The 27,908-nt window shown below is 49.9% G+C and overlaps 1 protein-coding gene across 7 annotated transcripts in view; it reads left to right on the forward strand.

Annotated features, from left to right (window-relative positions):
• LOC138480702 (sestrin-1-like) overlaps positions 1 to 27,908 on the forward strand; it is a 240,198-nt gene that overhangs the window by 70,237 nt on the left and 142,053 nt on the right. For all 7 annotated transcript variants that reach the window (XM_069612402.1, XM_069612397.1, XM_069612401.1 and 4 more), the window contains one exon: positions 11,100 to 11,303. In XM_069612402.1, the coding sequence (XP_069468503.1) occupies positions 11,196 to 11,303 (108 nt within the window). In that variant the 5' untranslated portion in view covers positions 11,100 to 11,195. The remainder of the gene's footprint in view (positions 1 to 11,099; positions 11,304 to 27,908) is intronic.

Below are 27,908 nucleotides of genomic sequence, written 5' to 3' on the forward strand. Positions count from 1 at the left end.
CTCTTCCTCCTCCCCCCCCCCCAGTGGTTGGGCAGGTGGTGTCCCTAGCGTCCCTTGTAGCATCTCCCCCCCCCCAGTGGTTGGGCAGGTGGTCCCCCCTAGCATCCCCCCCAAGTGACTGGGCAGGTGGTCCCCCTAGCATCCCCCCCCTTCCCAGTGGCTGGGCAGGTGGTCCCTCTAGCATTTCTCTCCCCCCCCCCCCACCCAGTGGCTGGGCAGGTGGTCCCCCTAGCTTCTCTCCCCCACCCTCTCCGGGGCTGGGCAGGTGCTTCCTCTAGCATCTCTCTTCTTCTCCCCCCTCCCCCCCAGTGGCTGGGCAGGTGGTCCCCCTAGCGTCCCTTCTAGCATCTCTTCCCCCCCCCCCTTCCCACCCAGTGGCTGGGCAGGTGGTCCCCCTAGCATGTCTTCCTCCCCCTAGCATGTCTTCCCCCCCCGTGGCTGGGCAGGTGGTCCCCCTAGCATGTCTTCCCCCCCCAGTGGCTGGGCAGGTGGTTCCCCTAGCGTTCCTTCCTCCAGTGGCTGGGCAGGTGGGCCCCCTAGCATCTCTCCCTCTCCCCCCCCCCCCAGTGACTGGGCAGATGGTCCCCCTAGCATCCCCCCCCTGTGGCTGGGCAGGTGGTCCCCCTAGCATCTCTTCCCCTCTCTCCCCCCCCCCCCCGGGTGGCTGGGCAGGCGGTGTCCCCCACACCCCCACCTGGTGGCTGGGCATATGTGCCTTTGCATGCAGCAAATGAAAATCCAGCTTCAAGCCAGAAGGCGAAGCAGGCCTGCCTCCAAGGCCTGCTTCTGAGGCCTTCATACTTCTCTGCCACGACCGCCTACTGTCGTTAAACCTTGTTGGACTACCAGGCCGAGAATACAGCAGTTTGCAAGCCGCACGTAAGATGGATACTGCTGCTTCTTGGATTAACTTGCCCGCCCCTAACATCAACTGTATGTCTGCAAGTGTTATGCCTCGCTATGGATATGCCACATTTGCAATTCCACAATCCATCCCTCGCCTTTAGAACTGCCATAAACCGCATCGCACTGAGCCTCCCCGCGAATATGTGCATGAACACGGATCGGAGCCCTAGCCAGCCCTAGATGCCTGCCTCCCTTACTGTGGGACCCGCCCTGCTGTACGATCGTGTCGCCCAGACCCAGCTACTCCGTTGGCTCTAACCCACCCAGAGCGTCCGCTACCATAAGCACGGTTTCTATCACCCCGCTGCCTCCCTTGCACGCGCTCTCCTCTATGCTACGGTGCACCATCATGGGGCTGGCGTCCCCCTGCCTCTCAGTAAGACCACTATCGACCCTGCCTGTGATATCCTGAGCCCCAGGCTCGATTACCTGACGACTGCTACCCCGGACATGAGGCCTCTCTACCCTCACCTGAGACCCGACAAATCATTCTGAGTACCGTCCGTGATAGCTCAATGCTCCTTCACCTTCATTCCGTGTTTAAGCCCTGCTCTTCGTCTCAATAAGCGCCTACAGCATCCTCACCAAGCCTTTGCCCCACTCGCACACAATGCCAGGCCATCCCGCTATGGCCTCCTCCACTCAAGGCACCCCTCCCTGCAACCATATACAAGCTACCCCACTGTCTCCAACCAAACTGCTGCCACACTACGCAGCCCTCCAAGCTTCCTCACACAACCAGCACAAGACACATTACCTAGCCAACCAAATTCTATTACTGCACTAGGCTTCACCCACTGCGTCAGTGCCCCCGCCCATAGAAAAGGTTGCATACTGGACTTGATAGCGGACCTTAATTGCCAAGTGGACATCGGCACCATCTCCCCCTTGTCTGACCACCATGCTTTGGCCTTCACCATCGCCCCCACTTTCAGTCACTTTGCATGCCCACCCACCCCTATCTGGGCATGTAGTTGCACCACTGCTCTATCCACTTGCACAGCTTACTGCCCCACTGCCAGAACACCTGCTCCACCTCTCCAATGATCCCTGTGCACTGGCTGATTTATACCTAAAGACTCTGGCAACTGCGGTTGACACGGTGGCCCCACTTGCACTGTGTAAGCCTAAACCTGCCGGCCACATTAATTCGTGGTACACTATTGACCTGCAAGAACTCCGAACTAAGAAACGCCTAGCTGAATCCATTTAGACAAAAATCCCCTGCTGACCTCAGCAGAAAAACTTTTAAAGCTATCTCCCAGCAATTCAATCAATCGTTCTTGGTAAATTTACCGCATACAAGCTTAGAATTACTAGGTCAAACGCTAAAGAGCTCGTCACCATACTCGGAGCTAGAATCTCCAGCAGCCCCGCCACCGACTCTCAACAAAGATGAAGAATGGTGTACGAATATCTAAAAGGCCAAGCAGAACAAAATCATAACCCACTTACCCAGAGTTACGCTTCCAGGCTGTCTCTGAAGGTCGCAAGCATCCTCAAGAGCCTAAAACCATCTAGCTGCAACGGGGATATCTGCCCCGCCAGCATAATCCAGGATTGCGCTGAACCACTCACCCTTTTACTCACCTGCTTCATCAGTGCCTCCTTCTCTGCCAGCACAATTTCTCTCCCCGTGCATGCACCTAACGACAAACAGTACCCTTTTGCCTAAAAAACCTTGACGGGGCAGCATACATCCAAATTCAGCCCTTCCTTGAGGACAACCAGATCCTGGGTAGGCACTAATCAGGATACCGACCAGGCCATGGAACGGAATCTGCCCTTCTAGACCTTAAAAATCAACTCAACACCTTCAGAGATCAGGGACAGGCGGCCCTACTCCTCCTCCTGCTCCTACACCACTCAGCCGCATTTGTTCTGGTCGACCATCAAATACTATGCCATCATCTAATGTCTGCAGCCCACTTCTCTGAAGAAGCCACTATGTGGGTAGCCTCCTTTCTCACAGACAGGACAGGCACCGTCTTCTCTGAAACAGCTTGTGCCCCACCCACCCCCATCTTGTGTGGAGTGCTCCAAGCCTTCTGTCTCCCCTACCCTCTCCAATATATTTGATAAACCCCTCTTTGACCTCCTGGACTCCATCGGCATCTCGTACACCCATTTTGTAGACGACACCCAAATTCTCCTACCCCTCTCCTGCAACCTCTCTAGACTCCATCACACTAAATACTTTCTACTCTACCATCCAAGCCTGGGTGGCTACCAATGGTCTCTGTCTAAATGATGAGAAGCCCAAGCTTCTGATGGTAGGGCCACCAGCTGTAATCCAGCAACTGAGCCACTCTCATTCCACCTTCATCGTTGAAAGCCCCCCGAACCCAGTATCTGCCGCGGTGCACCACTCAGTGACTTGCCAGGTGAATGCCACAGCCTCCTCCACAGCTTACACCACTAAGCCAATCAATGCCGCCAGGTCCTTCTATACTCGTAAAAATACCCTCACCATAGCCAGATCTATCGGGTCCAAGCTCGATTACTGCAATGCACTATTTGCACGCACCTTGGTACACAACATATGCAAACTGCAGGTGATCCAAAACAATGCCATCCGCGCTGCACTAAAATCGCGAAACGGGATCATATCTCAAAAGTCAGACGTGATGCCCACTGGTTGCCAGTACGTGAAAGAATCATCTTCAAGACACTATCACTCAAAAATGTCTCCAACTCTGTGCTTCCTTGCCTCTGCGAAATTCACAAAAGCCCAAACGGCTAGGCCTTTAAGACGGGCCTACACTAACCGACTCACCCTACCAAGATTACACCAAATGCATGGGGGCTGGGCATTCAGAAAAGTCCTAAAAACGTGGCTGTTCAACTAATGAAACAACTGTTTATCTTGACTTTTATGTGTACATAACTGGTTTGTAATAGTGCCTCGATGCCCGAGGGTTTTTGCGTGCTTTATAAATGTAAAAAATAAAATGAATAAATACCTTCCCAGCGGTTTGAAATGTGGTCTGGTATCCCTTCCCAGAGGCTAGGGGGTCCCCCCCCTCTGCATACCTTCCCAGCAGCTGGGGAAGAGGTCCTTTAGCCTTCCTTCCTTCCCAGTCGCTGGGGATGAGCCTACTTTTCCAGCAGCTCGGCAGATATTGCCCCAGCATACCCTCTGACTGGATGGGCATGGGGTTCTGGTGCATCCCTTCCCAGTGGCCGGAAAGGTAGTCCCCTAGCATCCCTTCCTTCAGTGGGTGGATAGTTGGTCCCCTAGCATCCATTGCCAGTGGCTGGGCAGGTGGTCTCCCCTCACTCGACTAATAACCTTCCCGGTGGGTGGTCAGGTGCCCCCACTCCTCCCTCCTTAGCATTCCTTAACAGCTTGCAAGGTGGTCCCCTAGTATCCCGTCCCCAGTGGCTGGCCATATGGGTATCCAGTGATTTACTGGCTGGGTAGGCGGCCCCCTATCATACTTTCCCAGACGCTTGGGGATGCCCCCTCCTCCCCCTTTCATACCTTCCCAAAGGCTGTGGAAGATGTGTCTTAGCATTTTGTTCCCAGTGGCTGGCAGGATGTCCCTTACCTTTCTTTCCTTGGGATGTCCCTTGGCTTTCTTTCCCAGTGGCTTGCAGGGATGACCCTTGGCCTTCCTTGCCAGTGTCCAGTGGGGAGTTCCCTTGGCATTCCTTGCCAGTGGCTAGCAGGGAGGTCTTGTGGCCTTCCTTGCCAGTGGCTGGCAGGGATGTCACTTAATGGCCTTCCTTGCCAGTGGCTGACGGGGGGGATGTCCCGTGGTCTTCCTTGCCAGTGGCTGACGGGGATGTCCCGTGGCCTTCATTGCCAGTGGCTAGCAGGGATGTCCCATGGCCTTCATTGCCAGTGGCTAGCAGGGATGTCCCGTGGCCTTCATTGCCAGTGGCTAGCAGGGATGTCCCCTAGCCTTGCTTCCCAGTGGCTGACGGGGATGTCCCGTGCCCTTGCTTGCCAGTGGCTAACAGGGATGTCCCTTAATGGCCTTCATTGCCAGTGGCTAGCAGGGATGTCCCGTGGCCTTCATTGCCAGTGGCTAGCAGGGATGGCCCTTGGCCTTCCTTGCCAGTGGCTAGCGGGGAGATCCCTTGGCCTTCCTTGCCAGTGACTGACAGGGATGTCCCGTAGCCTTGCTTGCCAGTGGCTGACGGGGATGTCCCGTGCCCTTGCTTGCCAGTGGCTAACAGGGATGTCCCTTAATGGCCTTCCTTGCCAGTGGCTGACAGGGATGTCCTGTGGCCTTCATTGCCAGTGGCTAGCAGGGATGGCCCTTGGCCTTCCTTGCCAGTGGCTAGCGGGGAGATCCCTTGGCCTTCCTTGCCAGTGGCTTGCGGGGATATCTCTTGGCCTTTGTTGCCAGTGGCTTGCGGGGATATCTCTTGGCCTTTGTTGCCAGTGGCTTGCGGGGATATCTCTTGGCCTTTGTTGCCAGTGGCTAGCGGGGATATCCCTTGGCCTTCCTTGTCAGTGGCTGGCAGGGATGTGGCAGGGATGTCATTTAATGGCCTTTCATGCCAATGGCTGGCGGGGATGTCCCGTGGCCTTCCTTGCCAGTGGCTGGCAGGGATGTCCCGTGGCCTTCCTTGCCAGTGGCTGGCAGGGATGTCCTGTGGCCTTCCTTGCCAGTGTCTGGCATGGATGTCCCGTGGCCTTCCTTGCCAGTGTCTGGCATGGATGTCCCGTGGCCTTCCTTGCCAGTGTCTAGCATGGATGTTCTTACTTTTCAGCAGCTTTTGAGGTGGCCCCCTTCGCGTACCTACCTTCCCAGTGGCTGGGGAGGAGGCAGCTGAGGGGCGTGGCCCCTCGCTGGCCCTCCTGGTGTCCAGAGAGAGGGACTGAGCAGGATGAGGGGCGGACAGTGTTGCCAATTTAGCGACTTTGTCGCTATTTTTAGCGACAAAGTGCAGGTCTCTAGCGACTTTCTCCATAGAAAGCGACAAGCGACTAAATCTAGCTACTTTCTCCCGAGTCCCATTGGTTTGAAGACGTACACTTTTTTTCTATTGGTTTGGAGACTTGCACGTTTCCAAACCAATAGAAAAGGGTGTACGTCTCCAAAACAATAGGAGTACCTCCAATCAATGCCCCCGTCCTTGCAGCCAGGCTCCCACACAACAAGTGAAGTCGTGTCACTGAGGCCGCGTCCTGCGAGCGGCACGAGAATGCGGTGAGATTTGTCCCCAATGGAACGCTGTATTATCGGGCTAGGAAGTCAACACGATTTCAAAGATCGTTCTGCAAAACTGTAGAGATAAACATTCATGTATGTAGTGTATGTGCTTCAAGCTGACGGTAGCAGCAGCAGTTATTTTATCATCAATTAATTTACGCATTTTGGGGTTTAAACAAATCATTATCAATGTCAGAAAAATGCATTTAGAATTGATACCTTCTATGTGAATTACTGATAGGTCCACGTAGGGTTGCCAGTGACTCCATACAGCAGCCAAGTTTCCCACTGCATGCTGGGAATTGTAGGCCCACATCATTGGTCCTCTCTCCTACGTCCATTGCACAGCTTGCAAAGGCAATTATGCAAATTAGGCAATGATGTCATTTAGCGACTTTTAGCTACTTTTAGGACAGCCTCTAGCTACTTTCCGGACTGAGGAGTTGGCAACACTGGGGGCGGGAGGCTTGCTAGGTGCCCATGGCTGTGCTGAATGCATCTTCCCGCTCCCCACAGGACCCGTTCTAACCGAGACTGAAGGTACTGCCGCAAACTACTGGGGAGCCAGACTCTTGCCTCGAAGGAAGTGGAACTTTCCCATTCTGGACGCGGCGTGTTTTTACCCTTTGAGTGATGGGGAATACACAAGATATCGGCTCCCTGGGGCGGAGTCGCGCGCTCTTCACGGGCAGGAATGTTCCTTGCACTTTGTTTGCTGATAAACAACCATAGCTGCTCCCAAAATAAATGCCTTGCCTGTGTTTAAAAGAAAGGGCTTCTTTGGACCTGTTGCCTCCAAGGCCTCTTTTTCAAGTGCGAGGGCAGTCTGAGGCCAGATTCACGCTTTGGATTCTAAAGCATTGTTGCATGTGCTCCCCCCCTGCCCCCCACACCCCCCCTTCCCGCCCCCGTGTTTAGGTAGACGCCAGATACAGCTGTGCCTTCAGGTAAGTGGTCCGCGTGCTGCTTTTGTGTGGTTTTGGCTTCGAATATTAGCACTTAAAAAAAAAAAAAAAGTTTTTATTGAATCAGCTGAAATTAATCAACTTCACAATTTCACTAATAAAACATAACATAGAATAAATAAGCTTACAATATATCGTTTTAGAAACAAAAATAGTGAACATAAAATACTTAATGCCAAGTGTACATCTCTAACACAAGTATAAAACCTAGTTAAACACATTTTAGGTAGCCACACATTATTCACCTTAGCATATTAGCACTTGCTTCTTCTACAAACACGAAAAGGTCATTGCAGTGTGAGAAGAACTCCATATCCGGAGTCCTTCCTCCCTTTCCAGGACCACGTGACCCAGGCTGTTGCACTGGAGTACTAGGGCAGTGATCTTCAAGCTGTTGGGCTGGGAGGGGGGTGCAAAGACTGTTGCAGAGGGGTGACTGCTTTTAAAGTAAAATAGAAGCAGATATGGCATCTGGGGGAGGGGGCGGTGGCCGCAACATTATTTTTGCTGCAGGGGGGCTCAGCATAACGTTTGAATACCACTGTCCTAAGGAAATGTCTGTGAAGATGAGAGATGGGTCTCCACCCGCCAGCTGTGACGCCATTTAACCTTCAGTTGAATAGTTTGGTTTTTAGGGGGGGGGGGGCAGGAGATCCATTTCAAGGTGTGTGGGTGGGAACTTCTCATATACTGTGAAAATTAGCCTCTTGCCAGAATCGACTGGAAAAACAAAGTACAGCCTGCTGGGGCACTGAATGGAAGGTCCAGAGCAAACTGGAAACCACTCTGGGAGAGAAACCTGTCCGCCATCTGTCCCAGAAGCAGGAGGCCCTTTGCTGCAGATGGCCAAGCGATCCTCGGTGACTTCTGGACCTGATTTCCTCATCTGGGGGCACCTGAAAGGTGCCGTGATTCCATCTTTCCCATCTGGGAGGCTGCTGGGGCTCGTGAAGCCTGCTGTTGCCAGACTGCATCGCAGAACCTACAAGCCGAATAATCATGAGGTCACTGGCTCTTCCTTCCCCAGTGTCCTCCCAAGGTCGAATCACCAATCCTTCTTTCCTGGGGTCTCTTAACACTGGCCTGTTTGAGACGGGGCCCTGTTGTGGCCCCTTTGCTAACCCCAGCCCACCATGCTGGTAGAAGACCAGCCTTTAAGCTTCAGGCTTTAGAAAAAAGCCTTGTCATTGTGTTACCGACCTCCCAGAATCTCTAGTGAAAGGGGAGTCTGGCTGGAGGTTGCGACACAATCAAAAGACCAGGGAACACGTACCTGGCTCTGCCTGTTGGACCAGGCCCTTGCCCTTTTGCCAAATCAAGCCAGGGCTCTTACGGGGACGTGGGGCGGCCTAACATGCAGCATTCAGGTGAGGCAAGTGTTGCCTACCGACCCCATGCCAGGCTACGCCCCCTAAGAGCCCCGGACGAGTGTGCAGGACACTTAAAGCACCGCTGATCCCCCTACCCCCTCCCCCCTCACTGGAATCCTGCTGAGCCTGTGGCCATCCTGGGAAACCTGCATCTCTGATGCGCACCAACGCATGTTCGAAGACCGGACACCTACTTGCCACGCTGCAGTCTCCGAACGTGCCAATAATCCTCAATCCTGCATCCTTGCATGGGTCTGCTTGTCCCCTCTGCAGCAGTGCACAGTACCGTGCCAAGAATCCTCAATCGTGCATCCTTGCATGGGTCTGCTTGTCCCCTCTGCAGCAGTGCACAGTACCGTGCCAAGCATCCTCAAACGTGAGTCCTTGCATGGGTCTGCTTGTCCCCTCTGCAGCAGTGCACAGTACCGTGCCAAGAATCCTCAATCCTGCATCCTTGCATGGGTCTGCTTGTCCCCTCTGCAGCAGTGCACAGTCACTGAAGCCTTTGGAGGTCTCTGGAGTACTTTGCCTCTTGCAACAATTTGTATGTTTGCAAAGGTGAGACTTTTCCCGAAAAAACCAAATGCTTTTCAGCAAATCTTTGTCCCATTAGCTTCCACTAAACTATCTTTTTTCCTGCCTTTCTGAAATAGTGGAAAAAGCCTTACTTCACTTTAAAATGTTCTCTCGATCTTGAACATGTGTTGCACCTTAATCCGTCAACCTCCCCCGCCAGAGTCACAGTTCCACTGCTTTTCGGGCACACTTCTGCCACTACACGCAAAGGATTCGATGGCGCCGAGGCACAGGTTTCTAGCATCAAGTTCAAATAAACGATTCCAGATTCCGCCGCTAGATGGCATGATGACGCCCAACACTGCCCTTCTTGGGTGCTGCCCTCCTTGGGTGCTGCCCTCCTTGGGCGCTGCATCTGATTTTGAGAGGTTTAGAAAGGTTGAATTGGCTCAAGTGCACGATTTGCGAGGTGCACGCTCTGACATCTTAACTGGGTGATGCCGCCTAAAGCCTTCTCTGATGTCTCGCCGGATGCGCAGCAAAGCCATTTCAGATTTGAAATCTTTGGCGTGGTCAAGTGAGGCTCAGGGTGAAGCCAGGATTGGGAGGGCAACCGTGGTGTGCTGGCTTCCAGGGTAGCTGCTTCTGTCGGCACTGCTCTGTGCACGCGAGGGGAGTCTGGGGGCACTCTACAGTGTGCCCCAGTGTAGTATGGGGTGTTCGCACTGCTAAACTTCAGATGGGTATCTTCACATCCGGGGTTAAAGACTTGCGTGTATGGTTGCGTATCCTGCTGAGATAGCTTGGCAGGTTAATGTGCCTGCTGCTCAAATCTCAGGAATTTGTAACTCCTGGTGGTACAGGCTGCATTGAGTTTATCAGTTGCTTTTTTATGAAGTGCTACATACCGATTTTCTCACGCTTCATCGTATTATAAAAAGGTTGTTTTTTCAAACGTGTTTTTATTTGTGGGATTTCGACCCGCCGATTGCTGAAGCAAGTGATTACCTTGCTGAGCTATCTCCACTGCTAATGGTAACTTAATGTGGCGTGTCAGTAGTAGCTGTGGTTTATAGTGCTGGGAAGCTGCTGGAATAAAGCCGTAAGCGCTGCATGTCAATGTAAACACGTTGTGCCTCTGTGCCGTCCCCAGCCCTGTTCTGTATTAAGTTTGCCCCTATTTTTACCTACCCTCAGCTGCAGGCTGGGTATTCTTGGGGTCTGGGCAGTCCCTTCACAGCCAGTGTCCACACGTATCTTGGAAAGCTGAGTAACCAGGAATGTGCCGAGTTGGCAGCCCCCTCCAGTGTCTGAGATTCCCTGAGCGAGCAGCGTGACTCGTTCACATGTTGTGTGCAAGCCTTGCACTGGCTGGGCATGTGTCGGCCATAGTGCCTGGCGTGACACGTGGTAAGAGCATTACTCTTACCACATGCGAATGTATTGGCTCTCGGCTATGTGTGTGTGTGTGGGGGGGGGGCAGAATAGGACATGCAACTAACTCTCCCGTTCCTTGAGCCATTGTAATTGTACACCCGAAGCCCCACGCAGTGTTTCCCTGCACAGAGCTGGCTCTTCCAGGAACCCATTGAGCACTGAGGTAGCGGGGTTGGCAGGCAGGCCAGTCTGGCAGAGTGATACTACAGAAAGTACACTGCCCCACTGTGAGTTCTGGAGACCCATGCAGACTGCTAGAAGGCCTGCACTGACCTGGCGCTGCTTCGAGGAACTCTCACTGGGGTACATATCTCTGAGTAGGCACTCATTCTGCCCAAGCTGCCGGCACTGGCAAAGCACTGCCTTCGGACACTCGCTACTGCTGTACGAGGCTCGTGCTGCTGGGACACTGCTGGTGGAAGCTCAAGCTGCTGGTATTGTATAGCACTGTTCAGACACTACTGTAAGAAAGCTAGCAGTAGTGTACCTTGCTGTGCCCCCATCCTTGCCTAGGGCGCACTCATAATACTTGCACATACCCCACATTCTTTCAAGCTCTTTACCTTGTCCCCCTTCCCTTCAGAGTTTGCAGATGCCCCTGCATTCTGTATAGCTGCAGATTGCTGCGTTTCCCACAGGGTGTGTGTGTTTCAACCATTGCATGAACTATTGCCGTGCTTCACATCTCTAACGTGGGTATCTGTTCCTCCTCCCGCCCCCCTCCACCCGCTTTCCAGGTAGCGAAAAAAGCAAGCAGCGAAAACGAGCGCCCCCAGTTCCTGTTGGTGAAAGCTTTGGCCAGCCGTGGAAGGCTGGATGCAGTGACCCAGCAGATGGGGTATCACCCCCAGTACCTGGACAGCTTCCTGAAAATGCAGCACTACCTCCTGCATATGGACGGCCCACTTCCCTTTGACTGCCGGCACTACATTGCCATCATGGTAAGCCCCATGCTTTGTCTTTCCTTTGATTCTTTGTGTTCTTTCTCTGCTGTGGATCCAGGATGAGCCCCCACTTTCTCGAAAGTCAAGGCAAGTGTTTTCGGTGTGGCCGGCGCTCTGTGCCGTGAACACTTCATTTGCAGCCATTGTGCCTGGGTGTGATGCTGGAAATGCATCGGTGGGACAGGGCCTCCATATCCTTGTCCTTTACTGCCTTTTTACCGTATGTTCTGTCGTGTTTTCCGCGCATGAGTTCATGTGGGCCTCCTGGCAGTGCAGCTCTCTCTTTGGTTTGGTGAACAAACCCATGGGATACCCTTACGGCACACATGGGTAGGGGTACAACCATGTGCCCCTACTGTATGTTTTGGGCACCTGTGGGTGGCCCGCAGAGCAGGGTATGAGCTGGTGGCAGCTCCATGCTGAATTTTACAGGTGCTCTGAGTATCCTCCATTTTGGGATACCCAGGCCCTGCCATTGGAATCAGTTGATTCCTGATGGAAAACAAGATGGCCCCTGTGGCCTCTTGCTTTCTATTGCCTGTTATCTTGTTTTCCCAAAGTCCTGGGAAGCCCTGACTCTGTCCCTTCCCCCTGACTGGCTCTTGGGTGGAAGTTCCATATATGGTGGTGTTGTGGAGTCCAGTCCAGACTGACTGGAGCCTTCCCAGTGACTGTATGTTGTGGGTACGCCCTGTGGGTCGGACCTGGGTGAATGGAGTGTGTGACCAATATACACTTCTTGTTGTGGCTGTCTGGTTTCTGGTATGAGAGACAAAGGATGAGAAAGCCCTGCCCGAAACTGGCCTGAAAGCCGTGTGTAGTGTTGAATGGCTGGGTACTTGTCCCAATCCACATTCCTTGTTGTGAGTGTCTGAGAGGGAGGAGGATGGCCTGAATGAACTGTGTGCCCGATTGGCTGACTGACTGCATGAATGCCCTTCTGTATGATTGGCTGCTGAGTGACCCAGCAGTGTGGATGAGAGACAAGATAGTATATCTGGGGACCTCTCACCACTGGAAATTGTTCAGAAGCTGTGTCTACACTTGAAGAGTAACTGGAACTGCTGATCCTCGACGCCCAGCTGGAAGAAGAAGACTTGCTGTTGCATTTGCTTCAACCTGATCTGAAAGCTGCCGAACTCGTCAAGGACTGATCCGAGAGAGGACCTGGTAAGGCGCCCTCTTCCCGTGCTCCGAGGGACCATCGAGCACCGCTAACCTTTGCCGAAGCTCCCTGGAAGTCAGACCCTCGAAAGGCTGCCGACCTGAGACGGGACCGCTGAGGAGAATGAAGCGAAGCACCCAGACTTTGCCGCTGTCTAAGTCTATTGCCGTCGACCAGGGTTCGCAGGTTTGTGTAACCGCTGGAGGCCCGTCGAAGTTGTGTTGCCCAGCCGTGGGGACCACTTGACGCCGTGCCGCTGACGACCAGAACCGCCCGCTCCTTTGCCTAAGAACATTTGAATCGAAGGACTCCCTTGTCCGCAACGTCGACTGCTTTGTCCCGCCAGAGAAAGTCGAGGACGACCAACGCACCGAGGAGAATCCGCCGGTGGGTTTCCTGCCACCTGAAGGCCACAGAGACTTTGACGACTCGATGCCCCTGCTGGGCCACAGTTCTTCTGAAACTCTTTGCGGTCCTGAACAATCCATCGCCGAGGTGCCCCGCACACCCCATCCTCGCAGGACGTCGCTCACAAGCACCGCCTGGATCGACATCGGGGTCTCGTCGACGACATGTTCACCATCTTCGACAATCCGTGGCTCCTGCTTGGAAGGGAGTCACTCAAGAAGGATCCGTCGACGCGTCTTCAAAGAACTCTACTCCACCAGGTACATTGGGGGAGGTAAAACATTCTAGGAGGAAATAAGGCTATTGAACAATATATGGACTGGGCTTGTGCTATATATCTTTATTTTATAGGTTGCCCAGGTGGGGGGGGATCTCCACACAGAACTGTGCTTAAGGGTAGAGGCCAGTACTCTGCCTATTGTTTCAACCATCTTGCGTTCCTTCCTATCTCTATTGCTGGTTTCCTCGTTATTGATCTGTGTGACATTTTAACCGTACAGTTGATGCACTTTAATGAGATTCGATAACATTGGTGGTACCACTTTAGAATTGTATATATTTATCATTGTTGATTTCCGAGTACAAAGTGCGTTATTGTGATCGTGTACATACCTTTGAATATTAATTATATAAAGACTGTGTTTTCAGTAATACAGTGTGTGGACATTCCTTTGTGGGGGTTCGGGGACTACACTGTACTTAAGAACCAGCCTGCATCACCTCCTGAGAAGCTAGGCCTTGATTGCTACCGAATAGAGAATCTTGGCTGGGGTCTTCTGTGCCTCTCCTCTACCATATAGAGAGCAGAAGTACAGACACCCCCTCCAGTCTTTACACTGGGAATTTCTGCAATGACCTGCAGTGGAGGCCTTGAAAGCCAGTGGTGCTGCAGCGCTTCTGCCATGAAGATCCAGATTTAACATATGAATCCTGACCGCAATATCTTACTTCGTGGGATCTTCTTAATTTCTCTATCCCGCGGGCCTACAACCTCCGACGCTCCAGATGCTCTGGACTACAACTCCTATAATTCCTCATCATTGATTATACAGACTCCAGGTAATGGGAATTGGAGTCCTGAACATCTGGAGAGCCAATCTGTTCTATCTAGCCCTTGTACTTGTTTTTGTGTTTTTATGATTCATGGGACCTTTCTTGGGTCACAAGAGGTCACAACAATGTCACAACATTGTCTTCTTCCATGGCTGAACACGATGGTGGCGATACAATGTTTTAAGGATTGAGTTTACTCGAGGGCACATTGTGGCATCATGTTGACACAAAACTAAACGGATAAACAAGTTGTAATATCTGGAATCCACCACCATTCTAAGGTGACTACTGGTTTGAACAGTAATTGTTCTTTATTGAGCCGAATCTATTGGGGCAGGGGGTGTCTGTAATGGGATTCCCCAGTGCCGAACGTTTCATCTCTATCTTAAATGTTTTTTGCTCCATGGAGCTAGGTCTGAACTAGGGTTAATGACGAGGTGCAATAAGAAGTGAGGCTGGGGGTCTGGAAGGCTGTGTCAAAAGATCCCGTGTACGACTGAATTCCATTTTGGGCAGTTTCGATGCTCTAAACGTTATCACGGAATAGGCAATGGAAGAACTCCATTCCATTTTGTCTTGTCTGAGGCAGATTGTGATCACGAAGTAGTTATCCGAGTTAGGGCTCTGGATGACAATGTCACATGCTCATGATGGCACTCTTGCTGAAAACATACGACTGTGAAACCTATTCAGCAGGCGGCTTGGCGCGTCAGAAAACCTCTGCATCTGGTGCTCTTGCTTTAGAGCACGTTCCGGAACAAACAGCAAGCAAGAGCGGTTGCATGCTTAACATGCACCTATACAGGCACAGGCGCTGAACCAGCTACCAGAACAGGCTGTTTCACCGAATATTGATATGCAAGGGTCCGGTTATACAGGAGCCATCTCCCAGTAGTCTGAGGCGCTCCAGAGAAACTCTCAGCAACAAGAGGAAATGGTCTTTCATCTCCAGGATAATCCAGCTATTGGTCCCTGTACTAGAGAGGGGTCTGAAAGTACCATGGATAAGACGGCTTCATTTGTAGATTATTTTCTGTTTGATAGGGTGTGTATCGGGGATAAGGGGAGGCTCCAGTCAAAGTTCCTAGAGTACAACAAACGGACTCCTATGAGGAATCTGTAATTGAGATGGATGTGGATGAGGATGAAGGTGTCTTCTTAGAGGACAACACTGGCACAGACCCCCATGAACCACATGGTCATATCGTACCATCCCCAGACGTCACACAAGACCCTGTACCAACTTCACTCATTGTGACCAGCTCCTGTATAGCTAGATTATTTGCTTTAATTTCTTTTTAAGATTCACACAGGGGTCAGAGGAGGACACTGACTTTGTTAACTTCCTCAATGAGAAGAAACAGATGGGGCAATACATCCTTTTGTTGCAGTCAGTCAGGAGATGTCTCCTACCTTTACTTTAAACCCCCGCTCTAACTAGAGCAGTCAACCCATGCATAGAAGAGCGCTTTAGACCTGCACCCACAGACCCTCTTTATTAAGGGCCACTTAGAACCTGACTCCCTGGTAGTTACTAGCACCCGCAAGAGAGCGGATACTCCTCTAGCTCCTTCCGAAGCACCACCAGATGAGGAGAGCAAGAAGATGTATGCTCTTGGTAAGAAGGTTCCAGCGTTCCAAATTCGCATTGCCAACAATGCAACCCTTATGGCCAACTTCATCAGGGCCCAATGGGATCAGGTGGCGGTGCAAGGTAGTGGCGTGCCAGAGCCCTTGCGCTCCCAGATACTTAATACGTTAGCTGAGGGCAAGCGGACTACTAAGGCGGTATTAAAAACTTGCTTGATGCTGCTTACACAGCAGGAAGGGTGGGGGTTGAGGTAACCCTCATCGAACGCCACACATGGCTAAGATACTCTGGGTTCTAACCTGAAACCCAAGCTACGCTTATAAATATACACTTCGATGAATCTAGCAATGTCATCTATGCCTCCCTGGGGAAAGTCGCTCCTCATGTGGCCAGGGAAAGGCAGAAGCATCATGACCCTGGGGGCGTCTTTCTGAGGGAGGACCATATGAGGCGAGATGACCCTCATGAGAGTGAAGTGACTTGCCAGGTGGAACATGGTATCCCCTTTTCCCCTTTTGAGTCTGACAACTCCCCTATCCCATGGCATATTGTTATGTTTGACAAGAACATCCAGCCATATCTAATAGCAAAGTTCTTTCATATCCTTATTTTAAAATGTCTGACAATACTGAGAAGACGATGAGGAGGACTTGGAGCAAAGTAGATTGCTGAGAATCAAGAGACCTGCTCTAGTTGTTGGGAGAATTCAATAGGTGCCGGGACATTCAAAAACATCAAGCTTCTGGGAAATATGAAGTCCCACTACTCCCGATGCGAGTCGGGAAATCCAATGGAAGCAAGCTTCAGGAAGCTGGAGGCGCCATCGGAAGAAGCTCTGTAGCGGGAGGTTCGCTGTGTGAATGCCGTGAGCAGATGAAGCTGCCGAGTGAAGTCAAAGCATCGCGGGAACCGGATAGCCGACGAGACGTCTGTCGGACAAGGAAGCAAGCCGCTGGGAGAACCGAGGACCAAGAAGTACGCCGAAGCAAGCAACCCATAGAGGGAAGTTGGGGCGCTTTGTGCCGGGTATCGCGTACCGTTGGAACAGAATTGTATGAACTTGCTGAACTCGAACAGGGGAGCTGGGACGCCGAGACATTTGTGGAGAGAAACGAAGGCACATAACTGGTTGAGGACCCAATGTATAAAAGAAGCACATATTACATTTGGAAACTGTTAAATATTGCGAAAGAAGAAAAGTTTGTTCATTAATAGAAATCCCTGGTAGGAGAAGTATACCAGGCATAAGGATTTCGAGGGTGGGACCCTCTCCCAAATGTGTTGATCCAAATCATTGAAAGCATAAAAGTAGTGATTACCAGAATGACAGAGGATCTGGGACTCACTCTCACGCTTGTTGAATTTCCTGGAGCGTGTGAAATCCAGGGGAAGGGAGTCAATCGCCCTGGAATTGGAATTGGGACATATTGTGGCCAGGGAATAATTTCCCATGAGTGCTGCTAAGAGAAATGGATCTGCTTCTTGACCATGTGGAAATCTGGGAAAGATCAAGGGAAGATTCATACTCCTTGAGATTGTGAACTTTAAGAAACCGGAAGAAACTGGGCAAGGGAAGTCCTTCAGCCCTCCGGCCCTACTGAAACTTGTGGAACTTTGTTTTGTTTTCAGCATTTTTCTTTAGCACTTTGGAAAGGGGTGCGAGAGTCCAGCTGAGAGGCATTTCCCTTTTCACTTTATATTGAGTTTAGCATGTAAGGGTCAGGTATGGATTTGGACACAGACACCATTTAGTTTTCTAGAGGCGTGGAAATCCCTTTTGAAGTTTTGGTGAGAGGACCTTCTCCAACACCCTTTCTACTTTGGTTAATAAAAGTCTTTGCCAACCACCATGGCAACCCCTGTGTTTGTGTCTTACTCCCGATTCCTTACAGCACATAGAGAACCACGTTCTGTTTGGAAAGGCTGTAGACGACGCTCTAGAAGAAGATTAGAAAAAGAGCATGAGACCCTAAAGACTTCAGGTCAGATCACTAATAAACCCTTCATGCAAAGGGAGACTTATGGCAATTGGTGCACTTTTCCTGCTCCATTATATGCGAGATCAGCCCAGTCCAGCTATCAATCGGGAGCAGGCACCGGTACATGGTACGCCAATCTAGGACAGCTGCCAATCTCACAATCCTCCTTCCAGAGGCAGTTCAGGCAAGGGCGCAATAGGGGTAGAGGCCAAACTGCTGGGGGTTGCGGCTGCCCCACCAAGCAGTGACTCAGAGCTGTACGCCCCCCCTGTCACCTTAGTAAGGGGTTCCATTTCTCACTTCACCCAAGCATAGGAGGGCATCACAGCAGGCAAGGGGGTGCTGGCAACTGTCAAGGATGTATATTGCATACAGTTTCATGAAATACATGCAATCATCCTCAAAGACACAACAGCATGTATCTAGAACATCAGCGGATCCTCCAAGCAAGTATGTCAAACCTCAGAAGTTCAGAACAACATTACAAGAGGTAATTCCTTTACCAAAAAGGGGAGACTACATGGCAACACTGGATAGGAAAGATGCATACTTTCATATTTCAATGTTGCCAGCTCACAAAGTATATGCTGTTCAAAGTAGTGTCCACACACTCCCAATTCTGAGTACTGCCCTCTTGATTGCATCAGCCCCTCGGTTCTTCATATAGGTACTAGCTGTTGTAGCAGCGCACCTGCGCAACCAGTTAATCCCAGTATAGCCTTATCTGGACGACTGGTTCATAACGGGAGACACGCCCCAGATGTGTCAGCAGCACACACACGCCACAATCAACATTCTGTTTCAACTAGGATATTCCATCAACGAGAAAAAGTAAAGTCTAGTCCTCAGCCAAGTCAAACTATTACTAGGGGCAATTAATTGAAAGAGGCGCCTCAGTCTTCCCATCCGAGAGGGTCCAAAACATGTTGCATGAAATCCCTTATGGTGCCTGTGGCCAGGTAACAGCCAGGAAGGTGATGCTCCTTCTTGGTTTGACATCTTGCATATTCATTGTGCCACATGCAAGGCTGCAAATGCGTCCCATATAAGAATGGTTAACAAAACAATGGTCTCGAGCACAATGAGAATGGGGCGATCTAGTGGTAATTTCCCAGACATTAGTTTCAGCCCTTCAGTGGTGGAGAAAAGATGACCTAGAGAGGGGGGACGCTTTTGTCACCTTGCAAACATAAAACAACGCATCGCTCTCAGGCTGGGGAGCTCATTACCTCCATCAGATGGCACACAGCATGTGGGCACAGCAGGCACTGACCGAGTTGCAAGCACTATACAAAGAACTACACACTTTACAGCAGCACTTGGCAAACAAGACTGTGCTCATTCTCACAGACAGCACAACGGCCATGTTTTATATCAACAAACAGGGTGGGACACATTCACTAAATCTGTCCAGACTAGCATGTGGAAATGGAGCCTCCAGAGAAACCATTTCCTCATGTTCCAGGGGAAAAGAACTGCCCCACAGACACACTAAGCAGAAATAAAGACCTACCATCAGAACCCGAGTAGGTGGTACATTTGGACATTGTGTGCGACATTTTCGCAAAACGGGGTCATTTTAGACATGGATCTGTTTGCCACTAAAGAAAACTCAAACCACCACACCTACGCCTCCAGTTACCCTCCAAGGGAATACAAGGGGACCGTACTGTGGATCAGTTGGTCAACTGGGTAATCCACAGGATGCATGAGGCACACTTAACAATGATCCTGGATGCCCCAATGTGGGCACATCAGACGTGGTACTCACAACAGCACAGAATGTGCATTTGCACATCGGTCAAGCTAACCAGCCCTTACAACATGTCTCAGAACCAAGGGGAACCCTCCATCCACATCCTTGGACAAACAACTTGGCTCCTGAAGTCAGAGTTTGCCCATCTTAAATTACCTGGCAGTTGCATGTACATATTAAGAGGCCCGCAAGCCTAACACTAGACACTGCTTCTTTAACCAATGTAAAAAATGTGTAATATGCTCTAGAACGTCTAATGTTGATCCCATTGACTGTTCCCCCCTCTAATATAGTGCACTATCTAATGCACTTGCTGGACTCGGGTCTAGTGTTCAATTCCCCTAGAAGTCCATTTAGCTGTACGTTCTGCATATATAACCTCATAGAGCAAGGTTTCATGGTGCAAGATAAGATTCCAGTCGTGAAATCCTTCTTGGAAGAGGTGAAGAGAATGTATCCCCGATTAGGGATTTAAACATTGTCTTGAGTAGGCTTATGGACCCCCCCGCTCCCTCGAAGCCATGCATAAATATAAAGCAAGACTCGAGATCTTACCTACAAAGCCTCTTTTCTCATAGCCATCACCTCTAAAAAGGGCAAGTGAACGCCAAGCATTATCAGTTTCAGAGCCCTTTGTCACAATAAATAACAATACAGTGCTTCTCGGAACGCACCCAGGTTCGCACTGAAAGTACTTTTCTAGATTCCATGTCAACCAATCTATTGAAGTGCCAGAATTCCTTCAAAACCCACAGAACTCTGGGGGAAAGCCCTACAGGACGTTAGGAGAGCTGCCATGTACTATCGTAATGAGATGAAACCAATTGGGGAAACATACCAGTTCTTTGTTTCCTTGGCTACAGGGAGAGAAGGGGATCCCCAAAGCAGCCATTTCTAAATTGTTTTGTTAAACGCATATAGCAATGCTACAGGTTATCTAACTAAGAACTACCATTTATAGCTACAGAACACTCTACACGTAGTGTTGGTGCCACATTAACCTTCATTGCAAATGCGCCCGTAGAAGTAATCTGTAGAGCAGCAACATTGAGCTCTGTTCACATATTCACCCATCATTACTGTGTGGACACAACTAGGAACGACTAAAGTTGGACAGGCTGTGTCAAGACATGTTAGCCTCTGTCCCTTCTGACAATCCTCCTCCTTCTCCAGGTACTGCTTGCTAGTCTATGCAAAGCATGTGCTTCTAAGAAGCTCCACAAGCCTAAGAAGACCAACATTATAGACTTGTAATATCTGCTTAGATTCACATGCGCCCACCCTTCCTCCCCTCGTTGGGTGTAGACGCTACATGGACGACTTACACCTTCTTCACTTTTCTTGAACCTACACGACACACTTCATGCAACCCTGGATCAGAAACAAAACAATCGGAGGACCTTGATGCGTGAAGTACCATAAGTACAGTACACGTCATAGTAGGGCTATTTTTACAAACACACCCTGTCATGTCCCCTTTTTTGATTTCTAAAGCAAGTCATGGAATACTCTCCACCCACCACTAGATGGCCTATGCAAAGCATGTGAATCTAAGAAGATGCAAGCATCCGAAAGACGATTACAGGTATGTAATATTTGCCATACATGGCTTGATACCACCAGCATCACTGTACCTACTATCTGTATTTTAACATTGATGTAAACCACTCTAAATGTTCACTTCATTAATATCACTCTTATATGAAAGTAGAATATAGATACACACCCATTTACAGTCATAAATAAACACCACCCCAACATGTTGAGCAGGAACATCGAGCTATGACAGAGGGTTGGCTGGGAGGTGATGAAGTGGAATTATTACCTTTCCTGTGTGTTTGGTCTTTCATGAGCTATTTGACGCCAAGTGTGTTGAAGACAGTGGAGATCTTCCTTCATGGACTGAGTGGCTTAGTTGCCAGCGATATTAATGTTGCTGAGGAAGATGTTTGCATGCTTCAGAGACATGGTGGTGACCAGGTCCGATAAATCTCAGAAGGTGTTGAGCTTGGATGCTCTGTAGATAAGGTGGAAGGCCATTCTTGTTTGGATGCTCTCTTTGTAGAATGCTGCAGACATTGAGCATGAGGACATCTAGCAAGTGGGTGGAGTTGGATGCCATCTAGCTCTCTGTAACTAAGATGGCATCCAAGTCGTGTGTTGTAATGAGATCTGCATTGTCGGCTGAGTGATTGATTGCTGAGCGTACATTGGCGAGGATCAGTTTTTGTGTGGTGGTGGATGGATGGATGGATGGATGGATGAATGATGCAGTGCCAAATGGCGTTAATGGTGATTTGGGTGAGGTTGCTGCAATGTTTTTTTACTGGTGGGTTAATCGCACATCTTTGGCAGCACTGATGTGCAGTCACCCACATACCTCCAGCCTAATTAGTGATTTTTGTTTTCTTTAATGATCCACTGATACTGTGATGTATTCCTGTTCTTTTGGGTGGTTCAAGGTGTCTTGTCTTGTACAATTGGCTGTTTGACGCAGGTGTTACCGCACTCATCAGTTCATGTCCTTTACCTCTGCAGCAAAGCATAGACGACCCTGTTAAACAAGCTTTCTTCGTTTAATTGTGTATCAGTGCGATACAATACCAAATAAATAAAAATTGCCATGATATATTTTTATCAGTTTCTTACTAAGGTGTCAAGACTACATGCCATCAAAAGGAGCTGCTGCTGCTACTGTGCAATATATAACCGACAGAAATGTATAAGGCTAAACCATGGTATTCCATAAATAAATCTGTAAGCCTTGACTGGCCACCTGAATATCCAGAATCCTTTCGGGTGCACAGACCTCTACCTGCTCTGTTTGTTGTTCTACTTTGTAGGTCTTTATGAATCATGTGAATCTATTAGCTGTAGTCTGCAAAAGAGTCTTGTAGCACTGGCCTAGAGCTTGAGTCTGATCGATTTACATGTGACTCGCTCAACCTCCTCATGCAGTAAAGCAGTAGATGAGCTGATCTAGCGCGAAGGTAAAAGCCGACTGTTTCACAGAGCTATTGCATCTGGGAGGTTTCTTGAGTTGTAAAACCCATTGTGCTGGGTACAAATAGTTGCATCTTAGTGCTCTAAAGGTATTCTGGATCCAGCAAGTGGCTGCAAATTTGCAGCCGTCCTCCCGCTGTATAACTGCTTTTTTCAGGTAAGTGCCTTAATCTTTTTATGTATATTTTATTAACCTTATACACATTGATTTTACAACATACTATAATTACAATATGTTTGAAAGGTATCTGTCATTGTCAGTACAAAAGAGGCACGAAACATTTTTCAAACTATGCAGGGACCTTCTTTTCATACACAATTATAAATGATCCAAATTCATTGTGAAATGTCTACAACACAAGTGAAGCATGAAGTAGATTTTCCCGGATTTACAAATCGAAATAAAGCTGATCTAAAAGTCCACATGTTTATTCTGATCTTGTATGCACGCCCAGAACCTTGCCAGTGCCATCGTGTCCAGACCTGCTCCGAAAGCGGCCTTCTATTACTATGGATATATTTATTGAAGGCTTCAATCCGAACATCTTCATCCTTTTTTGTTTTTTACATAACCTGCAAAACCTCTTTACCAAATAGCGGGCACATAATCTCCATGGTGTTCAATGCGTTAGCGAAATTTTAAGAAAATAAGGTGTACATTTTTTGTGCGGAAAATGTAACATGTATTTTCGTTACTCCGAACCATGCAGGAAAATGTGTTTCTGAGACTTGTGGATTTGCTTAGCTCACATGCTCTGCATAGTCCGACATCTAGTGGTAGTCGCAGAGTACTACAAGATTTTGTTTTTGAAAGTCAAACGGACCTTGATCAGGCGTGTTAGTAATACTATCCCAAGTGGGATGTGTACTGTACCCATGGTCCTTCACGCGCCGAAGTCCCTCTGATTGTTTCATTCCGCCATTGTGGTCGGACACAAGTTGCGGAGTTCCTTTCCCAGCTGATGCCTTTTGACTAGTTAAAAGTTTATTTGTAGATTTCTCTTTCTTTCACTTCTGTCCGCTTTGGCTGCAGCGTTGTCCAACTGCTCCACAGCCCTTGACGGACAACTACATCGTTGACGAATTCATCGACGACCAGAGGCGGCTTCACGGGCTACTTCTTAATTCAGCCCTTAGAGTAGGGAGAGAGGGTGGGGGGTATTTTCATACTGACTCCTTTTAGAGAATGTCTGTTCTGCCACCACCTTTTCTCACCTAAATGCCCTTTCCATTTATGATGGAAAAACCACCTTTTCAATTTTGCCCTACCTGCCATAGAAAATTCCTGTGGAAGAACACGCACTAAGTGGGCAATTACTGTCTCGCTATGGAATACCCCGAAAAGTTTTGCAAGTCTTGCAAACTTTTCCACCCGAAAACTCAGACTGCCGGACGAAGCAATGGGCCCTCCACGCAATGCAGGCCAAAGCCGCCATCGGCGTGACGGAGGATTCCAGCCAGCGAGGGCAGTATCGGCGTCCTGAATGATGCCGAAGGTGACCGAGGTTCGTCAGAACCTGATGTGCGGGCCCCCAACTCCACTAAGCAGGCCTGAGGCTCTGTGACGCAGACGACACCCAGCCCCCATAACGCAAACACACACATCCAAACACACAAAGCACATAGCCCACGGCCATCATTTGACGAAATGCACTGCATCGACGTCCACGCGGTGTCTGCGGAAAAAGCCTCTAAATCTTCTTGTCCACTGGGCCATCGCTTACGCTTTCGCCTCATGACATGCCTCCAAAAGCGGCCCCCAAAGTCGGTGCAGACTAAATTATTCAGACCAGCGCCCTCAGACCCCCTGTATATTAGGGGGTCAGCTAAAACCTGACTCACTGAGGGCCCCACCAGACAAAGTAAATAATTGTACACTTTCTGAAGGAAGGGTTCCTCCTCGGCGGCATATTAAGCTAGAATTGCAAGTAACACTACACTGCTAGCTAGTTATGGCTGCTACAAGTGAGATGACTGAGAACACCAGTTTGAAGCGGTTCGAGAACCCTAAAATCACAATTACTAGGCACCATCTTGGAGGGTTAGCAGGTATCTAACTGCATCCTAACAAATAATCTCGATGCAGCAGACAATGCAGGCCGCATCATCGCGTTGGGTGCACTCAAGTGCCACGCCTGGCTCAGACAGTCTGGTTTTAAATTAGAAACCTGGCCACCCTCAACTTGCCGGTGCAACCTAATGTCCTTTTAGGTAAGGCTGTCGAAGACGCTCTCATGAGCATGAAGGAAGAGTGTGACACTCTTAAATCCCTTGGCCAATTAACCAACAATCCCTACATACAACAGGGCTCCTCAAACTCCAGAAGGGTTCGGGGTCAGGGCTAACAATGCTCTTCCGGATACACTCGGGGATGGACAGTCTTCATCTTGGGGAACATCGCAAGGACCATCTTCCTCTTCTGGCTTCCAAACAGGAAATGAAAGATCCAGAGGAAGAGACAGAACCTCAGCTGGGAGAGCCCCCACCCCTCCCAAACAATGACTCACCGCTGCAAGTGGGTGTTGTCCACCGTGGCAGGCAGTTATTGCATCAAACCTTTACAAAAGCCACCCAACCGCCCGCCAAGACGCAGCAAGATGACGCCAGAAGAGCAGCGCATACTATTGAAAGAAGTAAAGACACTACTGGGAAAGAACGTCATAGAAATGGTCCTAGAAAAACAGGCAAACAAGGGGATTTATTCAACTTACTTCCTTGTGCCAAAGAAAGACCTGTCCATGCGCCCGGTCCTAGTTCTACGCCCTGCAAACAAATATGTCAAGCCCCAAAAGTGTTGAATGACCACGCTTTAAGAGGTAATCCCACTCTTAAAACAGAGGGACTGCATGGCAACATTGGATATGAAGGATGCATACTTTCATATTTCAATTGCGCACAGAAAATATCTGCAATTCAAAACGATGGGAGTTCACTACCAGTTCAAGGTACTTAACCTTTGGCATCGCCTTAGCGACAAGAGTATTCATGAAGATGCTTGCAGAAGTGTCGGCACACCTACACAGACAGTCAATCCCCATTTACCCTTATCTAGACGACTGGCTAATCACTGGGGAATCTCCTCAAAATGTACAGACAAAATACACACAAAAAAATACTTTCGAAGGGATTGTGTCCTCCGACGTATTCCTTATCTTTGATAATACGTTTCCAGCTTGCTGGCCTCGGAAATGTTTTCTGTAGAGGGCGATGCGCGTCAACGTCTGCCGAGTCGATGTCCCTCGACGGCCACCGTATCGGCGCCGACGTCACCATGCCCATAAATAGCCACGCGCTGCGTCCGTTGCTCAGTGCCGTTTTTCCGCGCTTCGTGGGGCCACGGAACGTCGTTGCTCAGTTCAGTCAGGTTTACTATCTATTTCGACTCGAATATTCCTTATTGTTCTTGATGGCTTCTTCATCAGAACCGACGACGCTGCGATCCGGCTTCAAGAAATGTCGAGACTGTGGTAAAAAAATGTCAATAACGGATCCACACAGGGTCTGTTTATGGTGCTTGGGGTCCGAGCACCATTGTTCGGAGTGTGAGGACTGCATGTCCATGACGGCGAAAGCCCTGAAGGAGCGAAAGGGTAAGCTCGAGAGAGGTAAGTCAGCCAAATCCTCCTCAAAGGTTTCGTCGGCTGAGTCGAGGCATTCGCCTCCTCGCCATCAAACATTCCCATTCTAAATCTCGAAGCATCTCCCACCATTCGTCGAGATCTAGACACTCAAAAAAGACGTCGAAGGTCCCATTCCTCATCGTCTTCTGTGTCCCCAGAAAGAGTCTCCTGTCCCACCAAACACAGTTCTCAAGCTGATTGGGAGGAATTCATAAAGAAAATGTTAAGCGTCTTCGAGAACGCGGCCTCGACCCCCTCGAAGACAGCTGAGGGTGATACCCCGGGTGAAAAACCCAAAAAATCAAAACGCCGCGAGTCGCAGCACCCGGTGAAACATTCCACCCGAGAGCGCCATGAGCCATCGGGTAAGAAGGCACCGTCTTCGAAGCCGTCGTCGAGGGTTCCTTCGACGCCGTTGTCGAAGGGTTCCTCGACGCATCGGTCGATCGACTCAACGCCATCGTCGACGCCGATGAAAGAGAGGACCAAGGCTCCACAGCCAACGGTGATTTCAAGGGCCTCCGGCACGACGCCAAGACCGTCGTCGATGCCCTCGAGTAGGATCCCGATCCTCTCGAGTTCTTCGAGACCCCTTCCAGTTTTTTCGGCGCCTTCGAAGCCTGTTACATCGGCGTCGACGACATCGACATTTTCTCGTCCAATAACGACGAGTTTGGCTCCTTCGGCCCTAGAGATGGGCTTTACTCCATTTCAGAGGTCAGAATACCCTGGTCTTTCTTCAATTTATGAAGAAGGGGAAGATTCTGACCAGAAACATTTGGTTTACAGAGAACCACACTGCCTACTGCAGAGGATTTCACCTCTGAAGAAAGAAGGCTGAAGGAACTACAGGAGTCACTTCATGAGGCAAGTGGACTGGACACTTCTCCCAGAAGTGGACTTTGTAAAGCCAGACCCAGGGGAACATGCCGAAACACCATATAGAACCCTGATGGCTAGAATAATTGAGTTTATGGGTTGGTCTGCGCCTTCACCTGTTTTCCAACAGGATGATCTAACAGATATATTGGACAATGGCCCACAGGAGGACCCGGTGGTCCCCTTCCATGCAGCCCTACAAAGAAAAATTGCATCTAATTGGGAAACTCCCGAAGTTATCCCAGCAGTCAATAAAGGATTGTCGACAAAGTATAGGGTAGCGGCTGCTGACCCTGAATACCTGTCAAAACACCCGACCCCAGAGAGCCTGGTGGTTCAAGCGGCAACTTCATCCAGCAGTAGGACTGCTTACCCTACTGTCCAACAGGATAGGGATGACAAGAGGTACGACTCTATGGCAAAGAAAGTCTTCTCTGCCTGTAGTATGGCGTTTAAGTCCATCAACGCCACCTGTACGCTCGCCAGGTTCAGTCACGCTATGGGAGTGTGCTTCATCAGCGGCTGACTGCATACCCGAAGGAGAGGAAAAGGAAGCCTTCCTTAACATCATTAAAAATGGCAAAGATGCCATGTGCGAATCACTTCAAACGGGCATCGATTCCGCTGACAGTATCAGCAGGGCCATGGCGGCAAGTACAACAATCCGCAGTCATGCGTGGTTGCGAAAGTCGGGCTTTGCCCCTGATGTACAGGCCAGACTTTTGTTATGCCCTTTGACGGCTCTTCATTATTCGGGAAAAAGGCTGATGACAGTCTGGAAAAGTTACAGACTTCTAAAGCAGCAGCAAAATCCTTAGGAGCTGCTATCCGCCAAACTCCTTTTCGCCCCTCAGGAACCTCTGGGAGAGGAAAGTCCTTTCGCTATTATTCCGCCTTCGGGTAAGGCAGAGGACAGCCGGCTCAAAGAGGCCAAAGGAGATCCACCCAAGGTGGACGGGTCAAGAGTACCAAGACCGCAGCAGCAGCAGGTGCCTCTTTACCCTCGGCATCTGCATCAGCCGCCCCCAAACCACTCTGAGGCCTTCACACACAAGACACCTGTAGGGGGCAGATTAACTCGCCATCTGACGGAATGGCAGGCTATAACGTCAGATGCTTGGGCGTTGGAGACAGTTGCCCAAGGTTAC

Source organism: Ambystoma mexicanum, chromosome 5p, assembly GCF_040938575.1.
Source record: "Ambystoma mexicanum isolate Mex_15411 chromosome 5p, UKY_AmexF1_1, whole genome shotgun sequence".
Classification (NCBI taxonomy): Eukaryota; Metazoa; Chordata; class Amphibia; order Caudata; family Ambystomatidae; genus Ambystoma; species Ambystoma mexicanum.